We start from the raw sequence: 21245 nt of genomic DNA on the forward strand, positions 1-21245 counted from the left end.
ACATGGCGGTTGATTGCAGGAGAGGGCGATGTTAGGCCACGAGGAGGAGCCTCACCAGAGCGGAGACTTCCTGCCAAGTAGCGTTTTCTGTGTAACAATATATTGGGATAATTGTACAATATAGAGCAAGATACCCAGCGCAGGAGTTCTCAAATATATACCCTATTCTTTCCGCCTAATCTCTTTGTGTGCTATTGATGTGCAATCTATCTCTTTCAAGGCTCAGCGTGGGGTTTGGCCGCTTGGCCTTATTGTTTTCTTCTCGCCAGTGCCCCGTCACCAAACTTCCGGCGAGATCAAACGGTTGGCTGGATGGCAAGAGAATTCACTGCTGCTCTGACTTGGCAGTTGTAACATCGTCGACGGCACCGCTCTCCGTTACACCTTTCCAGCATTCCTCAGCAGCATTCCTCAGCAGAGAAAACACGTGATTAAACGCTGGGCTGCCCCTATCTATACTTGATACGCCCCTCCCTCTCTTACTTCTTCGCAAACTCTCGAATGCCTAGATTCTTCTCCTAGACTAACAACCCTAACATTCTGTAAGGGATAATCCAGACTGAAGTGTGAATTAGCTAGTATCAGAAGGAGACTCCTTAGTTCAAGTACCCCGTCAATCGCCGACTTACTTTAAGGGTTAAACATGAGTTCGCTAATGAAAATCCGAATAGATTGAGGGCCGCTATGCTATGCTACTCCTAGTGCGCCGACTCGTGTGGGCTTGAAGCGCCGGAAGTTTCTCCATCAATCAAACGTCGCGTATATTTCCCCTCCATCTGCCGTACTATGGTTATTAACCCGACGGGTGAAAGAATGCAGCTGGGTTTGTACTTTGGCGGAGTATATATCTTCCTTCCCTCCTTCAATATGTCTTTCTCTCTCTATATATATCTCTCTCTTCTGTTTCGTGAAGATTCCCTCGTTTTCCTGTTTCCTTGAAGATTCTCTCTTTTCCAATCTCCAATTAACCCCACTCTACCCCACCATCCCCAACTGCACAAAAGCACCCCACCTACCTACAACCACAAAGGCACATATACACCATTGATCATGGCAGAAGTCACTATCACAGGCTGGGACACGCGCGATGTGCGATTCCCAACATCTCTCGACAAGACAGGCTCGGACGCCATGAACGCAGCAGGCGACTACTCGGCCGCATACTGCATCTTGAAGACCGACTCGCCCTTCTCCGGTCACGGCATGGTATGCCCCTAACACCTCTTCTCCCTTTACATTGTTACTATTATACTAACCTCTTATTCCCCCCCAGACCTTCACCATCGGCCGCGGCAACGACATCGTCTGCAAAGCCATCGACAACGTCGCCGACCGCATCAAAGGCCGCACGCTCTCCTCGCTCGTCGCAAACTGGGGCCAGACATGGCGCTACTTAGTCTCCGACTCGCAATTACGCTGGATCGGGCCTGAAAAGGGCGTCATTCACCTGGCGCTCGGCGCGGTCGTAAACGCCATCTGGGATCTGTGGGCCAAGACGTTGAACAAGCCGGTCTGGAGAATCGTGGCGGATATGTCGCCGGAGGAGTTTGTGCGCTGTATTGATTTCCGCTATATCACCGATGCGATCACGCCGGATGAGGCGGTGCAGATGTTGAAGGGCGAGGAGGAGGGCAAGGAGAAGAGGTTGCAGGATGCGTTGGATAGTCGCGCTGTGCCGGCATATACTACTAGTGCAGGGTGGCTTGGGTATGGGGAGGAGAAGATGAAGGGACTGTTGGAGGAGACGTTGAGTAAGGGGTACAGGCATTTCAAGCTGAAGGTTGGGACGAGTATTGAGGCGGATAAGAGACGGTTGGCTATTGCGAGGAGTGTTATTGGGTATGACAAGGGAAATATTTTGATGGTGGATGCGAATCAGGTATTTCTCCTCTTTCCCTCCTCAATATTTACACCAATCTGCATATACTGATATTTAAACTCCAGGTCTGGTCTGTCCCCGAAGCCATCGAATACATGCAACAGCTCAAAGAATTCAAACCCTGGTTCATCGAAGAGCCCACCTCCCCCGATGACATCCTTGGCCACAAAGCCATCCGCGACGCTCTACGCCCCCACGGAATCGGCGTCGCCACCGGCGAAATGTGCCAGAACCGCGTCATCTTCAAGCAGCTCCTCGCCAGTGGCGCTATCGACGTCTGTCAAATCGATGCCTGCCGCATGGGTGGCGTCAACGAAGTCCTGGCCGTCCTCCTGATGGCCAAGAAGTTCAACGTCCCCATTGTGCCGCATAGCGGCGGTGTGGGACTGCCAGAATATACGCAGCATCTGAGCACGATTGATTATGTTTGTGTGAGTGGGAAACTCAGTGTGTTGGAGTATGTGGATCATTTGCATGAGCATTTCAATCATCCGGCTGTTATCAAGGATGGGTATTATCAGACGCCCCAGGAGCCGGGGTATAGTGTTGAGATGAAGCCCGAGTCGATGGATCTGTTTAGCTTTCCGGGTGGGGAGAAGGGGTGGTGGAAGAGTGCGGAGGCGAAGCCGATTTTGGAGGGCGAGAAGATATAAGTTGGTGTTGAGGTTAGATAGGGGTCGGGAGTTTTCATGGTGGGCTTCCTTCCGCAGGGCAACGATGGCATCCTGTATGACGCCCATGAGCGTCATCCTAGTGTAGTAAAAGGGGGTCGAGGGTTTTGAGGTTGGGCTCTCGTCCGCAGGGCAACGATGGCATCCTGTATTACTTCCCAAAAGAATCAAACAATCACACAATCTAGAAAGAGCCAAAAGCTCAGCATCTCATTCACGTATCACCATAAACAAATACCCCCTTCCCCGCCCTAAAGCCTTCAAGAGTCCCCGCCACACCCTCCTTGAGCTTCTCCGCCTCAGTGTTCCAATCCCATCTCATCTCCTGCACCGGGATATCCTTAAACTCCCCTTTCCTTGTCCACTCCAGAATCTCGTCCACCGTCCTCTTCTTCTCCGCCGGATTCTCATCACTCCACCGACTCACCCAAAACCCACTGAATTTCAGATCCTTGAAAATAAGCAGCCCTGTAGGCAATTCTACCGGTGCTTTCGACATGCCTCCATACGTCACAAGATGTCCACCACTCGACAGCTGTTTCACCAGAACCTGTGTAGCTTTCCCTCCCACACAATTCAGTCCCACCTTGATCTTCTCCCGTCCCCCATTCGTCCATTCCGCAACCTGGTCCTTGAAGCCCCTACTCATCAACTCCGACTCCGTCACAACCTTCGTAGCACCCAATGCCAGCAAATCATCCTTCATCGCCTGCGTCGCCGCCGCATCCGGGCGGTCCCGTATAACATTCAGACTCTTGACCCCCCACAAGCGCCCGAACTGTATCGCAGCCCGCCCCACCCCGCTATTCGCACCATTCTGTATAAACCAGTCCCCGGCCCCCGGATCCAGCGTCTCGAAATCCCGTAACATGCGATACGCTGTGCACGGATTGACACTCACGGTGCCGACCTGAATGGGACTCAATCCTTCTTTATTGGATATCTTGATTACGTCGTTCGGACTAGCTGTAGCGTGCGTGCGCCAGGTCCCGAAGCCCGTCGAACGCATGATTACCCAGTCGCCTTTTGAGAGGTTGGTAGAGGGCGCGGGGGAAGATAGGATCTCGAAACAGCCTTCGTTGCCGCCGACGGCCGAGGGCGCGGGGGTCCCGAGGAGGCTGGTGAAGGGGGGGCGGGCTGGGTAGACGCCTTGGATTTGGTTTATGTCGGCGGGGTTTATGGGCGTTGCGAGGGTGCGGAGGAGGAGGGTTGAGGGGGGAGCGAGGGCGTTATGGAGTGTGTGTGAAGACTAGTGGGTGTTAGCTAGAGATCTGATGCATAACCATAGGTAGATAATGTATTTAGGATGAGTATTAAGGGAATGGAGGATATACGAGAGTACATCGGCTGGATTGCCGTATTTCGAATACACCAGTGCTTTCGCCTGTGTGTAACCGTATGGCCCAGACTTGTGCCTTTTGCCCATCATTTGCCCATATCTAGGCCCCAATGCTCCGGGGATGAGTCCCGTAGGACGTGTGCCAGCCCGTATAGTGCGTGGGAGTGACATTGTGTTGGTGATGCCGAAGTGTTGAAGATGAATTGAAGAAGTGAAGTTTCCCGGCACTTGGAGCTTCAAAAGATACAGTATGACGTTGGCGGGCCGAGGTGCTGAGCTTGAGCCATTGGTCCATTGATTCGATGGCAGGGGTCTCACGTGGCAGCAAGCACAAGGTCTACCTGCAACAGCCTGTACCTGTAAAACATAAAACTTATTGCTAGAGAAATGGTGAGCCGCCGCGTCAGCCAAGATGTTAACAGGAACATAGGCAAAAGATGCATTCAATCATATGTATTCGAAATCTGGAGCTCAATATTTAACAGTCTATAACCTATCCCTGATGCTATTCGACAACCCAATTCCATCAATATTTACCAAGTGCATAACATGCCCGTTCTTTTTCGAGTATCCAGCACTCAGACAACTTGGTCCTCTTCTTTCCTTTTCCGCGTATTGCAATGTAAAATAATAGCCCGGGTATATTCGAACATCTTCCCTCAATTTTGAACGCATACACAGGGTATATATATCACCTCCGTCGCCAGCTGAGGCGGTTGAATTTTGAGTGGGTTGCTGGATATCATTTTTGGATGCAGTCCGCTGCATCATTCAGGAAGGAGTCACTCCAGGCGGGGACCTTGAATGTTGTGTCGTCGTTGACTATTGAAGGGCGATTGAGCTTTCGGACTTGCTCCTTGGGTTTCTGTCTTGTAGCAGACCGTCAATGGGGGCATAGTAGTCCAGGGTGCGGCATGTCCAGCTGCCTCGATCGCCAGTTGTATCGTGCCATCCTGCGGCGCTTCTATTCACTGACTCGATAGAACTCATTTGGGCAGATCACCAGCAATCTTTTCCCTCAGCGATGCCGATTTACCCCTCGTCACAGCCCCCTCCTTCATATTCGTAATAACGAACTTCAAATTCTCCATCGCTTTCACCGAAGCTTCATCCGGATTCGGCAACTCTGGATTGTTTTTCTTCTCTTCGTAGTTAAGCCGCTCTTTCTCCATCTTGACCCAACGCTCGTAACTCTCCTGGTTCTCGAAGCAGATATGGTACTGGCGACACATATTCTTATATTCCACCGGACACTCCACTGCTCTCCCGAGGAAGATATATGCCCACAAATGCTCCCACAATCGCCCAGAGATATTATTCGGGTACTGCTGGTTCAACAACCAATCTCGATGTCGCAAGTATTGTTCTCGCGGCTTGGCTTGTATGGCTTCCTTGGTAACCGCAAATTGCGAACAACACGCACTCCCAAAGATCTCCGGGACCTCATCTCCGGGGAAATTATCCTGGAAGATTTCCTTCATATAGGGCTCCTCCTCCTTCAACCCACTGTAACCAGGCGACGAAATACTGGTAATACTAGTATTGATCCATGCCGGGCAGCCATTATAGCCGCTGACCTTCAGATTCACGTATTGTCGGCGAACGACCTCGTCGAGATCGAGAACGTTGAGCGCGGGCGCAATGCGCAAGTCGAAGAGCTCTTCGTTGTGCCAGGCGCCATCAGTCGAGTGCGTGAAGATGGATATGTCTGGCAGGTCGTCGTAGAATTCGTGGAGGTAGGTGAGGATGATCATCGCTTCATTGCCCTTGTTCTGCGGCGGGTGATACTGCGCATTTGGATCATCCGCAACATAGCGTATAATGTTCAGATTTGCATTCGGGATGCTGACATTGTGTGCCCAATCGACGTTGTCCTTCTGCGTGGAGGCTAGGACCAGGTTGACACTTAGGGTTGGCGGAGGTTCGGGCGCCGAGGCGGAGGCGTCACTATCTATCGGGGAGGTGAGATACGGAGATTCGTGATAGCCAGAGAAAAATCGAAGAGAGAGGTAGCCGGCGAGGAGAATGAATGCCACGGAGACTGCGCGGGTCCAGTGTCGGAAGGAACGATGGGTGATGGCATTCATAATTGCGGCAACTGAAGCCTTACTCCCAACATGATCTTCTGCCATGACAATTTTGTGCGGCTGAAGTTCGATGATTGAGGATGCGAGTGAATAAAGTGCGTGTTTGCGAATAAGCTTCACGCCTATATGCAGTACCTCAGCACAGTAACAAACAGTGTGGTTGGGTTGATAATTGAACAAAAGAAGCAACAAGGTAGCCGAAGCAGATACGTGAAATATAAGCTGAGGAATCCCGCCGTGGACGCGTAGGGCCTGGTTCTAAATTAGTAGTCAGCTGTGTCAAAAGTTGCGTGGGCCCTGCGGTGATTAATTGGCGTACGCGCAGAACGGATTTAAAGCGTAACTAATTTTAGAGTCTAGTCTATAACCTATCTAATGCAGTTTGTGCCCGTAATTGTAATAATCCTTTTGCCTACCTATGCATATTCCAATCCCAGTCCTGTTATAAACATAAACGCCGTTATCGTGCGGTGGGTATTACTTATAGGTCCACATGGATATGAACGCCCTTTTCGCTATCGGGGATAACCTCATGCTCTTTCGCGCCCTTCAGATTCGGGAGTTCGATGATAGCTTCGCCGATGATGCGTAGTGCGTCTTTAATTTGCTCTTCTGTGATGACAAGGGGTGGTGCGAGACGGATGATATTCTCATGTGTTGGTTTAGCCTGTTCAATGTTAGAATTTTCCATCTTGAACGCAGATTATAGGGTAAACTTACCAGCAGTCCCTTGCTCTTCAACAACATACACAAGTCCCAGGCCGAGTGACCCCCAGTCTTCGACTCATCAATAACAACAGCGTTCAACAAGCCTTTTCCCCTCACCAACTTAATCATCGGGCTCTTCAAATCCGCTAGTCCCTGTCTGAACAAATTGCCCAGCGCCTGGGCCTTCGCGGTCAAGTCCTCTTCTTCCATGATCTCCAACGCACGGATAGAAACAGCGCATCCCAGCGGATTTCCACCGTATGTCGAACCGTGCGTTCCAGGCTCAATAGTGAGCATAACCTCCTTCGATCCCAAAACACAAGAAACAGGATACATGCCCCCCGAAATGGCTTTTCCAAGGGTGACTAGATCTGGTTTGATACCCGCCCATTCCGAGCAAAGCATGCGTCCGGTTCGTCCGATACCAGTTTGGATCTCATCGCAGATAAGCAAGACGTTGTGTTTCTTGCACAATTCCTGGACCTTGGTAAGGTAATCGTCATCCGGTACAACGACACCTGCTTCACCTTGAATAGGCTCGACGATGAATGCTGCGGTGTCTTTTCCGTGGGCGTCCAGAGCTGCCTCGAGATCGGGAACGTTGTTGAAGCGGATGGGTTTGCCGGTCGAGGGGCTCACGGCGCCAACGCCTGGGACGTAAGGACCGTAATTGTCGCGGGACTCGGGATCCGTAGACATGGAGATTGCTGTCATCTATTTCGCAGATTAGTCAATTGATCTTGTTTTATAGAAGGGAAGCATACCGTCCGTCCATGAAAGTTCTCCGTAACAGAAAATACCAACGCCTTCCCCTGCTCCACACCCTTCACCTTGTACGCCCACTTTCTCGCGATCTTAATGGCCGTCTCGACGGCCTCTGCACCAGTATTCATCGGCAGCACCATGTCATAGCCAAATACCTGCTTGACCTTCTCGGCCCATTTTGGGAATACATCATTGTGAAAGGCGCGCGAGGAGAGCGTGAGCCGGCTTGCCTGCTCGCACAATGCCTTGACAAGTTCCGGGTGGCAGTGGCCTTGGTTGACAGCGCTATATGCTGAAAGGCAATCGATGTAGTGGTTCCCTTCTGGGTCCCAGACGCTGGAGCCTTGGGCGCGCGCGAACACTATAGGTAGGGGGTGGTAGTTGTGGGCTGCGTACTTGTTCTCGGTTTCAATTGCTGAGGCTGTGGAGGTTGAGTGGTACTTGGAGTCTGCGAGTGCGGCGACGGGTTGAAATGTTGGGGCGGTGGGTTTGAGGATGCTGTTATTGGTATCAACGGTTCCATTTGTGTGGGGAGCCATGATTGCAGATTGCTGATATTGCTTGTATGTTCAATATCTCGGAGTAGTAGGAGTAGTAGTAGTGGAGGTAGGTGATTTATCTTTGTTGCACTGCAAAGAAGAGAAGGTTGTGTGAGGAGGAAATGTGGGGGAGGGCCACTGTTTTGTACCTACCATACACCTACGTCTCGTGAAAAGTCTGTTTGTCTATACTAGACCTCTAAGTGCAAGTGTATGCGGATAGATGTGAGCATGAACTTATCTTTCGTCCCATGACCACTTGGTTGACTAAAAGACTTCTTCTACGCTCAAACCTGCCTTTAAGGGTTGACCAGAGCAGAATTGTCGTCGGCCTTCGTGTGTTCCTGCGCTTAGGGGATTCCATGGTGGGGTGTTATTGACAAGGGGCGGCGTACAGTCTGGGATGTGCACCTATCATGCTGCAGCATTACAAGCCATCGATTGCCATTGACTGGACGGGTGAGCGTAGGCTGGAGGCAAGATGTTCCAAAGCCGACGACGAGCGATGGAATATATAAAACATATCTAGGAAAGGCAAGTGAGTGAGTACGAACTGAGCCAGGAATAGGATTAGTTAGGTAGCTGGTTTTCCTTTCTCACAGCGCCATAGATGGGGATACAGTATAACTGCCCCAAGTCTTCTGGATTGGCTTGTTCTTCCATAGAGTATTGTGATGTTCAAGTACACTCCATATTCGTAAATCGTTAGAGTTTGATCGAGGTGAAGGTTGAACCAACGAACATCGGCTGAAATATCAGGAAGGTCCCTGCCCTGCCCTGCCTCGGTCTAAAGTGATCACCATCAAAATGCTTATCGCTGGATAAGAGATTTGTTTCTCTGCGTGACACTACTTTACACAACTAAGAAACCTCCAAGAAAGAGCGTTTGCAGAGTCAAGAAAGATGGACGACGACGACGAAGATGGAGGCCTCTTTAACATCGAAGTCAGCTCAGCAGATGGGTCCGCCAACGAGAGCGTCAAGGTGCCACGAGATTTCCAGTCCGAGGAAGACTTTCAACGGCAGAGAGCAGGTTGGAGGCCGAAGATTGAAACCGGAGAGGTACACATTATTTCCTATGATTATCTTGGTTGTATACTAATTTGTGGTCACAAATGAAGCTGTGGAAAACACTCCAAATCCCTATTGACCATCCGTCAAAGCCTGAGTCACAGACGATATTGCATGCCATCGAGGAGCTGTACTTCTTTCAGAGGTATGAGGAGGCCGGGGAGGTCATTGCTAGAGTTTTGAAGGGGAAGTTGGATGCAGGATTTAGGAAAGTAGTGGTGGGTTATGAGCAGAGGTGTAAAGCTAGGATCTCGAAAACAGCAAAGGATCAATGTTAACCAATATGTAACGTAGGATTGATATTAAAGGTGATGTTTCACGGCTTTGAGATATTGTGCAAGGTTTGATCTTGTCTTCCAGCTCTCTATTCTATTTGATCCTTGTTTCTTCTGCAGAATGAAGGCAATTAAGGGTACATCTATTACTATACAACGCAGATCATTGTCTATGGCGCTCTTCTCCATGTGAACCCAGAACTCCTTGCTAAACCCATATCTCTCTATGTCCCAGACTCCGAAAAGGGACTTTTAATAACACTGCCGAGTTCTAATAAAAAAGGTGAAGTCGTGAGTGTCGTGATTGTGTCGGTAATCCATCAGATGCTCCGTCTACAACGCCACCGTCTCTCTCTCCGTCTGCTTCTTCTTTTCTTCACTAAAGACTCTGCGGCTCATCTCCAGCACAGTCTCGAATCCTTCCTTTCCCAACCGGGCATTCTCGCTGAAGCGGCAAACTGTGGCTTCCTCAACGGCGTTCTTAACCTTTTGCCAACCTCCACACAACGCAGTCACCTTCGCCTCTTGTACAAATTGTGTCTTCGTAGCTGATAGGGGCTGGTAGACGACCTTTTCTTGACAGCTCAGGATATTCGACCAGGTGAGGTTCTGCGAGACCATGGTGACTTTCTTTGACTCAGGATCCACGTAGGAAGTCTCAAAGACGTGAGAAACGTCTGTTCCTCCCATCAAAGAAGCCAGCCATTTCGGCGCGCTTTGCTTGCACGTTATCAAGCGTTCGGTACGGAGCTGAGGACATGTTAGTTCAGTAGATCTCAGGCAGGAGTGGAGGGCAGCATACAATTCCGGTCTCAGCATCGACATGCCGCGATAAGGTGTCAACGGCAATGACATGCGTCGACTTCTCGTTCCATGGGCAGTACTTCCGCCAGTTTGCAGTAGAGACTTCCTCCCAGGAGTAATCGAAGGTCTCTGAGTTGGAAAACACCTTCATTTTGGTCGTGTGCTTCGGTCGTGTGCGGGTCGCCGGGCTAGCGCTCAGATTCGAGATACGGCACGAGGTTGTGACCAAATCGCGTTTGTAGGTGGGTTGGTGTCGTGTTTGTGAAGCAGTTGGAGTCAGAGGTATATGGCGCGGAGGATGGGGTGCGCTGATGTATTCTGTTGATTCCCTGGGCGTTCTGTTGTTTGGTGATGGTTTTAAGTGGGCGGGGACTCAAGATATTTCCAAGATGTTGATCCCGGGAAGAAGATGATGAAGTTTTCCGCCCCCTCGCTTAAGGTAGGTTTGCAGCGGGAAATGACGGAACAAATCAAAGGGGATCCCGACTTCCAATTGGGATTCCATTGGCCTATTGCCACAACGCCATTGGTCAGGTCGACTCGGGGTCTCGGAGTCTCGGAGTATCGGAGGATCGGAGGTTTGCCTCCAAATGACGATGAAGACCCTTCTAGAGTTCTTTCCCTTCTCCGCAATTACTCCGTATACTCGTCAACAGTACTACTGTACAACAGCATACAATACTGTACAGTACATACCGAGTATACTCGGCGATATTACATGCGAGATGCTTCATTCTGTAAAGAAAAGAAAGAGTAATTCAAGCCTGAGGTACAAGTACATACAAGACAAGTACCTGTCCTGCCCTGTGCACATGTCCACGCACGTGATGACGTGTTAGATGTACCAAAATATGTAAAGCTACTGTACCCCCTCAAGCCCCTCCCACTCCACTCCACTCTCCTGCGGAAGTTGAAGTCTTGTTTGTTTCAAAGTTTCTCTCAATAATGACACCACTCCACAGCGACTGCACGCACGAGTGTTGTGCGAAAATGCAATAGTCTGTCTGTCACCTTAGCTGGCAATTCAACTCCCCCAAATCTTTCTCCCACTCTCCCTCTTCCCTTTCCTCTCACTCACCTCCAAACCTTCCACTACCACCCCGCCGTACAAGCAAGTGCCTACAGGACATCCAGCCATAATGGACCCCTCAGTCCAACACGAGCTCTCCAAGCTCTCCGAAACCGATTCTATTCCCATTCCATTCCGCGCGTCCCCAAATCACATTCAATCCACCTGGGCGCGAACCTTCCATTTCCAGCCCTCCCTCTACATTCGCCCTCGCACCCTCCCCGAGCTTGAGCGCGCCGTGACTCTTGCGCGCCTCTGCCGTAAACATATCACCACCATCGGCTGCGGCCACTCTCCTTCCTCTATCACCAGCACTTCTTCCTGGCTTATCAATCTCGATGATTACAACAAGATCCTGGACGTGGATAGGGAGAGCGGGGTGGTGAGAATGGAGAGTGGAATACGCCTGTACCAGATCGGAGCAGAATTGGATAAAGTCGGGCTGGCGATGCCGAATCTAGGGAGTATCAATCAGCAGAGTATTGCAGGCGCCATCTCAACCGGCACGCATGGGAGTTCGCTGCGCCATGGCCTCTTGTCAGCCAGCATCCTCAGTTTGAAGATCACCCTTGCGAGTGGAAAAACAGAGACCTGTTCTCCTACACAGAATGAAGAGCTGTTCCGTGCGGCGTTGATAAGTCTAGGAGCGCTGGGTGTGATAAGCGAAATCACCTTTCAGGCTGTGCCTGCGTTCACCCTGCGCTGGAAGCAGGTTGTTGATCGTGACGTGGTGTTGTTTGAAGACTGGCCGAAACAGCTATGGACGCAGGCCGAGTTCGTCCGGGTGTGGTGGTTTCCGTACACGAGAAGAGGGGTGGTTTGGACTGCAGAAAAGACGGACGAGGAGCCTAAACAACCCGCGGGTTCGTATTATGATGCTTGGTTGGGGTATCATGTTTACCATAATCTGCTTTACCTTGGACAGCATTTCCCTAGAATTCTGCCGTGGGTGGAGTGGTTCGTCTTTGGTATGCAATATGGATTCCAGAGTGGCACTACCACGTCGGCGATTCAGCCTTCAAGAGAAGCACTACTTATGAATTGTCTGTACAGCCAGTTTGTGAACGAGTGGGCACTTCCTCTGCACAAGGGACCAGAGGCTCTACGGAGACTCAGTTCATGGCTCAACCAGCTTTCCCCTTCTGATCCAGACTACATCGAGCACGGTATTCCGTATACAGCAGAGGGACTATATGTACACGCTCCTGTTGAAGTACGAATCACAGATACTGCTAAATCCACTACACCACGCCCGCATCTCGATCCGACTTGTACGGATGAACCAACACTATACCTCAACGCTACGATATACAGACCGTATGACAGCGATCCTCCTTGCCGATTCCGCTATTACCAAGGCTTCGAGTACCTCATGAAGGAACTGGGAGGTCGTCCTCATTGGGCGAAGAACTTCGAGGTCGGCGCAAAAGAAATCGAGAGCATGTATGGGGACCGCCTGGCGGAGTGGAAGCGGATTAGGGAGAATGTTGATCCGGAGGGTATGTTTGTAGGAGAATGGCATCGGCACACACTGCTAGGAGAAGGGAAGCAGTATCCTCTAGAGGAGAGAGAGGTGAGTAGGGAAATCATGAAGGAGGGTGGGCTTTTGGTCAAGAATCTGGTCGGGACCGAGGAAAAGCGCTCGAGTGGCTATAGCAGTGAGGAGAGCTTTGATGAGATGCGTGCGAGTGAGATCACAATTCCGGGCAGAATAGAAGTCTAGAAGTGCCTATTCAAAGCAGATTTGTAGATCTAGAATCGAGGCATGAGGTATGAGGATGAAACCAAATGGATACGAACTGTTGATACCCATTTTGAGATTTGAAACCTAGTCTGAGTACGGCCAACTCTAGGGTGTCTATTTTCGTGAATCTACTCGTATATGCATCTTAAACTTCTGTCCGATATATCTAGATCCTTCAAAACTACTCCAAAAATCCTCTATACAACCCCCCCTCCTTCACTTCTTCCCAGCCGCAACATCTTCTATAATATCCACCATAAAACTACCTCCCAGAAGAATAGCAGGCTCCTCAATCCTCCTATGCTCATAGCTCAACGTACCAACACCACCAGCCTCAAGCAAGAAGATCGGCCCATCAGCCAATGTCTTACCCGCCCACCTCATCGCGAAAGCCCGCAATATATGGCCGTGTGCCACGATCAGCACGTCGCCTGGCAGCGATTTGTCGTTCAGCGCGGGCGCGTGGAATCGTGAGCGCACGTCTGCTATGAGCCGGTCTATGCGTTCTGTGACTTGTTCTGGAGACCTGTAGTTCGTTTCCAAATCAGCTTTCAACTCATCTCAATTCCCGGCCCCTCCTTCACAAATTCACATCAGAGAAGTGAAAACCGAATCGAACCAACTTACTCTCCACCAGGACATCCATCCTTCCAGATATCCCACGCGCCCCCCTCAACCCCCTCCCCCGCCCTCCTCCGCCGTATCTCCGGACTCGTCACCCCCTCATAATCCCCATAATCCCACTCCCGCGCGTCCTCGGTAATCTGCACGCACGCTTCGGTCCGGATATCAGCGTCGGGGGAGCGCTGCTGTACCCAAGGCAGTGGCTCGCGGCAGCCGAGCGAGAGCAGTTCGAGGGTTCGTTGGGCGCGTTTGCGCGGGCTTACGTATCTGTGTTGTGCATTACTGTTAACGATATGCTGTGCGTTGATGTACACAAGCCAAGTCGTGTACTGTACGAGTAGAGATAGGGGAAAGAGGAAAGGAGGGGTACGTACATGTGCGCCAGCTTCCGGGGCACAATCAGTCTATCGTCACCCACCAGCGCTCGACCCGTGGCTATGATTCTCTTTTCGCCATTCGCAGTCAGAGGCAGCTCTGTGGTACCCGTGTGTCGGCCATTAAGGGACCATTCTGTTTCGCCGTGGCGGACGACGAAGACTCGCGGGGTTGTCATTTTGGCGGGGTGTGCGGGGTTGGGTGGAACAAGAACAAGCACAAGAAATGGATTTGGATTTGGAAAAGGCTGAGTTCGATAAGAAAGAGCTGTGCGTCTACCAAGTACTTGTACGAGTACTTGGGATACTTACTCGTATCTTACGGAGTATTACTGTACTCCGTACACACAAGCTGATTGCTATGATTGGCATGATTGTAGCGCTAGCTTCACCCCACCATGCTCGTCATACCTGGATGCCAGTACAAGTACAGAAAAGACAAACCTTTCTCAGTGCGACCACGGTACCCACGCTTGCAATAAGACTCCAATATCAGATATTCCTAGAGAATAAAGCAAACCGTATATTTTCATGATCCCATATGCAATGCCTTCTATGTCCTTGAGAATCTTGCCTGCTCCCCTCCCTTCCATCTTTCTAAACCTACAAAACAGACCCTATTTACAGTCAACACATATGCCCTCAAACCCCAACCCAAGGATCATGTACTTTTCGTCGCCTCATAATAATGCGCCATCTCCAGCCCCGCCCTCTTAAACCCACACTTGACATAAAAACCCTCGTTCGCCTCGCTACAATCCAATATACTCTTATAACAGCCAATGTTCTCGGCAATGAAGTCCAGCGCTTGGATAATCTTCAGCCCGAGTTTCTTCCCCTGTTGGTCTTTCGCAACCGCGATGTCTTCGATATGTCCCACGATGCCTAGATTATGAATACTGTTTCCAATTTATCAGCCATGTATTCAGACACCAAAATAAAACCAAAACCAAGTAGAAAAGGACGTACAATTTCCGCTCCACGATCAACGCCCCAGTCCCAACGATCCGCGTCCCATCATCTACAACCAGCAGGTAGTAACCCCCCTTACCCTGCGTGTTCATCCACGTGTAGCGCTCGTCCCATTGGGCTTCCGTGACGTCGCCTACCGTGGTCAGGACGCGCAGGCAGTCGAGGAAGCCGCGCGCGTAGTCGCTTTTGCGGAGGGAGCGCAGGGTGTACGTGTCTGGGAGGGAGGCGGCGATGGTCGGGGATACGAGGTCGGATGTGAAGAGGCCGGCTTCGGTTTCTGCGGAGGTGCCGTTGAGGTGCGTGGAGTCGAGGGCTGTGGTCGTCGCGTCGACGGTGGGGGTTGGGGTTGGGGTGCTCATTTTGATACTTGGTGTATGTATCTGCGAGTGTGTAGGATATTGAATGGTATGGTCAATCTGTTTGAGGGAAGGCCTTGGGGCTTTTGTATTCAATTAGCTTGATTGTCCTTTGTTCTTTGAAAGGTTTTGAAAAGTACTTGTAGAGGGAGGCTGATTTATGTGAATAGGTTGATAGAATTATCAGATTTCCTGGACCTGAGGAGGGATCCTATGAATGTTTTTGATGCGTTGCGAAGAGTGTCCACATCTCAATCGTGTTTACGAAGCTGCAGGTACGAAGCCTTGTCGCAGAGCTAAGCTGAGGCTGAGCTGTGCAGGGGCTCGGGTAGAGCCGATCTCTTGTTCTAAGAATAACCTACCCCTATTTTATCTTTCTCCTATTGGTACAGTAAAGCACCATTGAATTTTGAAAACAAGATATGATATACTCCGTATAGCACCCTTACAATCTAAATAAGATGTAGCCAAGTTTACGTAAATTATCAGACATGCTACAGCAGAGTATCTAGTACCGGCACATGCACCTAAATTAGTCTGCAGCTATCCATACTTCCAAACCCCGCCGCAACTCCACCCTCTTCACTCTTGTCCCCCTTGGTCCTCAGCAAATACCCCGCTTCTTCGTTATGGAGCACTTCTCTACTCGTCTGGTCCCACAGACACGTTCCATAAATTCCCAATTCGCAAATCACTCCCCCGTTTTCTATCACACCGTTCCGCAATATCAGGTTGCGAACTGGAGGGGGCATGATGATTTCCATTAGGATGTACGACTTCCAGTGTGTTTCTGGGAGTGAGTTCAGGAAAGGTGGGATCGCGGTCCGGTAAATGTTGTTTCCTCCCCCTTCGCGCTGCGGTTTTAAAACGTAGCCTTTGCAGCGCTCTGGATCGACCGCTAATTTGCGAGCTTCAAGGCCAGCAGGCGAGTCGTCGAGCGGGTAGATGTTGGTAAATGTTTTGGAGAGGTTGTCAACTTCATCCGTGCTGTTCTTCAAGAATCGTGTAAGGATTGAGGGTTCCGAGGAAGAAGTGGGTGTTGCGAGCACTTGTTGGACTTTCTTCGCGCCGGCAAGTTGGGTAAGAATGGTTGGACATTTGATGGCGTTTGACCGTTCAATTTGCAGGCGTGCTTGCCAGGCTGTTGAATCCGGATAGTCTTGTGGCCCGTAACCTGCACGTAGATAAACGACGGCAACCTCGAAGATTTTGGAGGCATTGCTTGGCGGGTGGTACAGAAGCTGCCTTCGAGGTGTATTGGCTATAGTGGTTTGGGAGAGGACTTTGGCAAATGGTAATCGGAATACAGGAATAGGAGACTCATTCCGCTGCAGTTCAAATTCGAGGTACCGTTGATCAAAGATATTCCGTTCGGGATCTTGCACCAAGAAGATTACACAGCAGTTATGTATGGGCTCGAGTTGAGTATACGTATTGTAAGCAGCCCGGATACCTGAAGCCAAGGATTTTGTACTCTCGTTTTCGGGGAGGTCTAATTCTTTCGTGGACAATGGATTTTCCAGCAGACCATAATCGGCGAGGCAAAGATGTCTAAGGGGAGTCAATCACGTGGAATAGAACTAGAAGTCAAGCAGACAATTTTCAAGGTGCCACAGGCACATACCTGTGTAGGTTGGAGGTTTGAGACGACAGGCCACCGAATGAAGAAGCAATGGTATTAAACTCGACCTGTTTTATGACGGGGGGCTCATCATTGGTAGCTTGATGGACCATGTAATCTGACCGGAAAAGCCCCAGGGAGAGACTCTATGATGGCTTTAGCAAAGTCCAACGAGTCTATGCTCGGACGCACCTGAACATATCCTTCCTCTTTGACTTTTAGATGGACTTGCCATAACTCAGCAATAAACTCGTCAACCTCAAGAATTCTAAATTCTAGTCAGCTACGGCTAATAATCGCGTTATTGCCATAAGAATGGGAGAGAACAGAAGAATTATCTAGCTCAAATAAGAAAGCCAACGTACTCTTGCACAATGTCCCTCAAAAACTCTTCATCCTGTGCAATCAAAGCGTATAAGTGATTATATGCTCGCTGTATTGACTTTGCTTGCTCGAAACAGACACGAGGAAAGGGGCTTGGAAATAAGGTGACAGGAGCAGTGGTTGCCAGAACCCCATGAGGATCTGTCTCGGCGGATACGAGAGAGAGTGGTGGTCTCACGGCCAAGCCATGGGCAATAGACCAGTCTTTGATAGTGGACAGCAGTTGCTCGGATTCCGCGGCCGTCAGTTCGGGAGGGTAGCTTTGTGGGGGTGGCATGATCGAGTCTGCTACAAACGAATGTTAGGTTGATGGAACTGCAGCCGATCTCAAGGAGGGATTGGATGATGAAGCAAGGGGAGACGTACCTTTACCTCCCAGATTATTTTCAGACCGATAGCGGGGCGGGGTGGGATGAGGGCGGGGTATATTTCTTATCGAAGGGCACGTGGTCATGTATCCAGCACGCCAGCCTGCGGCGTAACTTCAACAGCTTCAATTTGATATATACTGTAAGGTGTAAGGGCCGCTGCATGTCTAAGGTGCGTATATTCTCCCACTCTTAGGAATAGATACTCTGAGGGCCACGGACTTGTTTTCTTGGCTACCATCAGCCAGCCATACCTACGACGGAGAAGCCTCCCTAGCCGAATCGACGAGTACTCCCCCTATCCAAAGAGGGCAATACAATACAAGTACAAGCAGGCAGAGGCCGAGGGCCGAGGTATTGGATATGAAATCTATTCAAGGTCTCTATTATGAAGAAACAAATGATTAAAATCGACTCCATTGGTCCTACTACCAAGGCAATGATGGATTAGCTGAAGGACATCAAGGTTGAAATATGTGGAGTATAATTTCTCACTGCACATGGGAACCCTTACGTTCATCAAAGTCTATCATGCGATTACTAAACGTCATTAAAATATAGTTCAAACTGACTACCGCCTGCAGCGACGCTGATAGAGTATCGAAAAAACCACAGTATTCTATGCTTGATTGCTCCAAATGACACCCATTCTATGCAGCCCCAATTCAAAGGCCAGATTTCCAACTATTGACAAGCAATTCGCAACCAAAAACAAGATGCTGTATTCCATACCCATCGCTTATTTATGCTATTTTACTCTCTATTTCGCTCTTTGAAAATGCAGGCGCTCACTCAAAAATTGGACGATGCGTTGACGTTGGTCCTCGCCGGGTTGTGATAATTCTCCAGCGTGCTCTGGAAAGGATTGGCCTGCGCGGTTCCACCAACACTGCCCGTCTTCTCATGCCCTGCGCTTCCCGTTTGGAATCCCATCAATCCGTCGCCTTCATCACTACTCTTCTTCCTCCCCCATATGCGCCATGCGACGATGAACAGCCCTCCGAGCACAATAGCACCACCTACACCGACAACCACACCAATAACTGTTATTTTGGTTTTATGTGACATGCCGCTAGAGGAGCTGCTGCTAGTCTGGCTGGCGAGAGCCGCGGTATTGGTAGCAGTCATTACAACATCAGCAGTAGAAGATGATGTGAAGGTGATTTGGGAACCGCTGACGGTCGAAACGGCTGTGACAACATTGACAGACTGGCTCGTGGTTGTAACAACCTCCGGGGTCTGGGTAGTTTTGCTGGAATCCTCGGTTGAGGTGGTCTTGACATCCTCGGACGACGAAGACGACGCGGCGTCGGAGGCCGATGTTGTTTGCGCAGCGTCCGAGCTAGTGGATACAGCCGCTGTGGTAGGAGTCTCGGAGGTCGAAAGAGCGGCGCTCGATGTCGGGCTTTGGACTGGTGTTGAGGTTGAGTCTGCTTTAGACGTTGTCAAAGGAGTGGCAGATGCAGAGGTGCTGATTTCTGCTGTGGTGGACGCTGCCGCGGATGTGGCTGATGTAGAGACTTGGGCCGATGTGCTCTCCGCCGACGAGGTAGCCGTTGCAGAGACTGCCTTCTTTGCATCTTCCCGCCCGAAGATGTTCACAGAGTCTAGCCAGGCGGCTTGTGTGAGGGCGAGAAGGAGCGCGAGGATGGACAGCATCCGGAGTGGAGGCCGTGACAACATGTTGTGTGTGCGAAGCAAAGGCGGTAGACGGATGGATGGTGTTTGTGAGTGCAGAGATGGATCGATAGATGGGTTATGATATGCACTCGGCTGTAGATGGGTGATGTGGTATGTGGTGATGCGATGTGGTGGCAATGATGGGTGAGATCAGGCGGTTATAGGAATGTCTTTGTCTTCGTATTCAACAGGGCTAGGTTGCTATAGGCCAAGACTGATGTTGTTCTTTTGTTGCTGTTGTAACTCGTGACTCGTGACCGTGAATGTGAATTGGTTTGAAGCTGTGATTAATTACAAACGAATGTGAGAAGGAAAAGAAAGGAATTCGAGGAAGATTGGCTTGGTGTGGTGTTGCAGAGTTGTGAAGGAATGAATGGAAGGAGCGGAAGAGTACGGGGTAACTACTGAGATGAAGGGTTTTGCATTTTCCATTTCAGCCAGGATCGTCCATTTGCGGTTACTCGCAACGGCCGGGCGGACCGCTTTAGTAATACCTCGAAATAGGTAGCAATGCACAGTACGGGTACCTTGTGCATGCATAACATGGCATAGCATAATTACATAAAATAGTGCAGCTTGGAGGGGCTGGTGGGGTAAAAGTTTTCTACAGGGATCCCCACCAAGCACAGTTCTGTCGTAGGTCTTCTGTACAACTCGTACAAGTATACAACCACCAAAACCTCTTCCCAGTAACTCTTTTATAGTCGGGTTCACGTCTGCTGTGTGAATTCCAATGCCACGATTATAAAAAAACTCAATTTGCCTACATCTAGATCTACATCACCATCTCCGTCTCCATCTTCACGCCCAACTTTTAACTTACGACCGAAAAACACCACCATGTCAAATACTAAAGCAGTCACCACTCTATCAGTCGATGCCCTGCCCAAGATTGCTACGGGCAAGGTGCGAGAGCTTTACAAGGTTGACGAAAAGACGCTCCTTTTTGTCGCATCCGACCGCATCTCAGCCTACGATGTAATCATGGAAAATGTACGAGTCCCTCCCTCCAGATACCCGTTCCTCTTCCCGTCTCCTACTAACTTATCTATTTTAGGGTATCCCATCCAAAGGCCTACTCCTCAATCTCCTCTCCGCCCACTGGTTCAACGTCCTTCCAACCCTCCTGCCCTCCCTCCAAACCCACTTCATCACTCTCTCGCTCCCCTCTTCAATCCCACAAGCCCAACATGCCCTCTTGCAGAACCGCTCCATGCAAGTCCGCCGCCTCAAGATCTTCCCTATCGAAGCCATTGTCCGCGGCTACATCACCGGCTCCGCATGGAAGGAATACAAAGTCTCCGGCACCGTGCATTCCATCCCCATCGCTGTAGGTCTAAAGGAGTCGCAGGCCTTCCCTCAAGGCGCCATTTATACGCCTAGCACGAAAGCCGAGGCCGGAGAGAACGACGAGAACATCTCTCCCGCGAGAGCTGCTGAGATTGTAGGACAAGAGTACGCGGATAGGATTGAGAAACTCGCTCTCAGTCTCTATACTGCTGCTAGGGATTACGCAAAGGATAGGGGTATCATTATTGCAGATACGAAGTTCGAGTTTGGTTTGGACGAGGAGACTGATCAGGTTGTACTTGTTGATGAAGTACTAACACCTGACTCGAGTCGCTTCTGGCCGGCCGATAAATATGAGATTGGCAGGGAGCAGGAGAGTTTTGATAAGCAGTATTTGAGAGATTGGTTGGTGAAGGAGGGCTTGAAGGGAAAGCAGGGGGTGAGAATGCCGGAGAATATTGCGCTAGAGACGGCAAATAAGTATAGGGAGGCTTTTGAGAAGTTGACGGGTGGAAGTTGGGAGGACGCTGTGAAGAAGTGATAAGGGAAGTGAAGAGATCTTCTTCGTAGAAGATCATTTATTAAATACCCCACGACTTTACTTGAATAAACCATTAAGTGTGAC

General features: G+C 50.2%; 11 protein-coding genes across 11 annotated transcripts; 4 read left to right on the forward strand and 7 right to left on the reverse strand.

Annotated features, from left to right (window-relative positions):
- Positions 1-1050: 1050 nt before the first annotated feature.
- Positions 1051-2532, forward strand: lgd1 (L-galactonate dehydratase; the record flags this gene model as incomplete). The annotated part of the gene is made up of 3 exons (XM_031151713.1): positions 1051-1206; positions 1274-1879; positions 1945-2532. The coding sequence occupies 3 exons, from the start codon at positions 1051-1053 to the stop codon at positions 2530-2532; spliced, it is 1350 nt and encodes a 449-aa protein (XP_031002593.1).
- Positions 2533-2764: 232 nt separating this feature from the next.
- ETR1 (Enoyl-[acyl-carrier-protein] reductase, mitochondrial) lies at positions 2765-4060 on the reverse strand (the record flags this gene model as incomplete). Its single annotated transcript, XM_031151714.1, has 2 exons — positions 2765-3799; positions 3893-4060. The coding sequence occupies 2 exons, from the start codon at positions 4058-4060 to the stop codon at positions 2765-2767; spliced, it is 1203 nt and encodes a 400-aa protein (XP_031002575.1).
- An 815-nt stretch (positions 4061-4875) lies between these two features.
- otaA (Ornithine aminotransferase) lies at positions 4876-7988 on the reverse strand (the record flags this gene model as incomplete). The annotated part of the gene is made up of 4 exons (XM_031151715.1): positions 4876-6228; positions 6470-6643; positions 6697-7398; positions 7449-7988. 4 exons carry the CDS (start codon positions 7986-7988, stop codon positions 4876-4878), a joined length of 2769 nt encoding a protein of 922 aa, XP_031002574.1.
- A 903-nt stretch (positions 7989-8891) lies between these two features.
- LHYA1_G006782 (uncharacterized protein) lies at positions 8892-9337 on the forward strand (the record flags this gene model as incomplete). The annotated part of the gene is made up of 2 exons (XM_031151716.1): positions 8892-9050; positions 9110-9337. The coding sequence occupies 2 exons, from the start codon at positions 8892-8894 to the stop codon at positions 9335-9337; spliced, it is 387 nt and encodes a 128-aa protein (XP_031002579.1).
- A 330-nt stretch (positions 9338-9667) lies between these two features.
- On the reverse strand, positions 9668-10289 carry UPS2 (Protein UPS2, mitochondrial; the record flags this gene model as incomplete). Its single annotated transcript, XM_031151717.1, has 2 exons — positions 9668-10084; positions 10137-10289. 2 exons carry the CDS (start codon positions 10287-10289, stop codon positions 9668-9670), a joined length of 570 nt encoding a protein of 189 aa, XP_031002576.1.
- A 988-nt stretch (positions 10290-11277) lies between these two features.
- Positions 11278-12930, forward strand: alo-1 (putative D-arabinono-1,4-lactone oxidase; the record flags this gene model as incomplete). The annotated part of the gene is made up of 1 exon (XM_031151718.1): positions 11278-12930. One exon carries the CDS (start codon positions 11278-11280, stop codon positions 12928-12930), a length of 1653 nt encoding a protein of 550 aa, XP_031002581.1.
- Positions 12931-13167: 237 nt separating this feature from the next.
- Positions 13168-14128, reverse strand: SHB17_0 (Sedoheptulose 1,7-bisphosphatase; the record flags this gene model as incomplete). The annotated part of the gene is made up of 3 exons (XM_031151719.1): positions 13168-13477; positions 13579-13842; positions 13950-14128. 3 exons carry the CDS (start codon positions 14126-14128, stop codon positions 13168-13170), a joined length of 753 nt encoding a protein of 250 aa, XP_031002580.1.
- A 482-nt stretch (positions 14129-14610) lies between these two features.
- Positions 14611-15280, reverse strand: GNA1_0 (Glucosamine 6-phosphate N-acetyltransferase; the record flags this gene model as incomplete). The annotated part of the gene is made up of 2 exons (XM_031151720.1): positions 14611-14848; positions 14919-15280. 2 exons carry the CDS (start codon positions 15278-15280, stop codon positions 14611-14613), a joined length of 600 nt encoding a protein of 199 aa, XP_031002578.1.
- A 524-nt stretch (positions 15281-15804) lies between these two features.
- Positions 15805-17559, reverse strand: gsa1 (Glutathione synthetase large chain; the record flags this gene model as incomplete). The annotated part of the gene is made up of 4 exons (XM_031151721.1): positions 15805-16828; positions 16902-17044; positions 17091-17166; positions 17264-17559. 4 exons carry the CDS (start codon positions 17557-17559, stop codon positions 15805-15807), a joined length of 1539 nt encoding a protein of 512 aa, XP_031002577.1.
- An 883-nt stretch (positions 17560-18442) lies between these two features.
- On the reverse strand, positions 18443-19333 carry LHYA1_G006788 (uncharacterized protein; the record flags this gene model as incomplete). Its single annotated transcript, XM_031151722.1, has 1 exon — positions 18443-19333. The coding sequence occupies one exon, from the start codon at positions 19331-19333 to the stop codon at positions 18443-18445; it is 891 nt and encodes a 296-aa protein (XP_031002583.1).
- An 837-nt stretch (positions 19334-20170) lies between these two features.
- Positions 20171-21161, forward strand: ADE1 (Phosphoribosylaminoimidazole-succinocarboxamide synthase; the record flags this gene model as incomplete). Its single annotated transcript, XM_031151723.1, has 2 exons — positions 20171-20323; positions 20388-21161. The coding sequence occupies 2 exons, from the start codon at positions 20171-20173 to the stop codon at positions 21159-21161; spliced, it is 927 nt and encodes a 308-aa protein (XP_031002582.1).
- Positions 21162-21245: the final 84 nt, after the last annotated feature.

Source organism: Lachnellula hyalina, assembly GCF_007821495.1.
Source record: "Lachnellula hyalina strain CBS 185.66 chromosome Unknown contig00161, whole genome shotgun sequence".
NCBI classification, from domain to species: domain Eukaryota; kingdom Fungi; phylum Ascomycota; class Leotiomycetes; order Helotiales; family Lachnaceae; genus Lachnellula; species Lachnellula hyalina.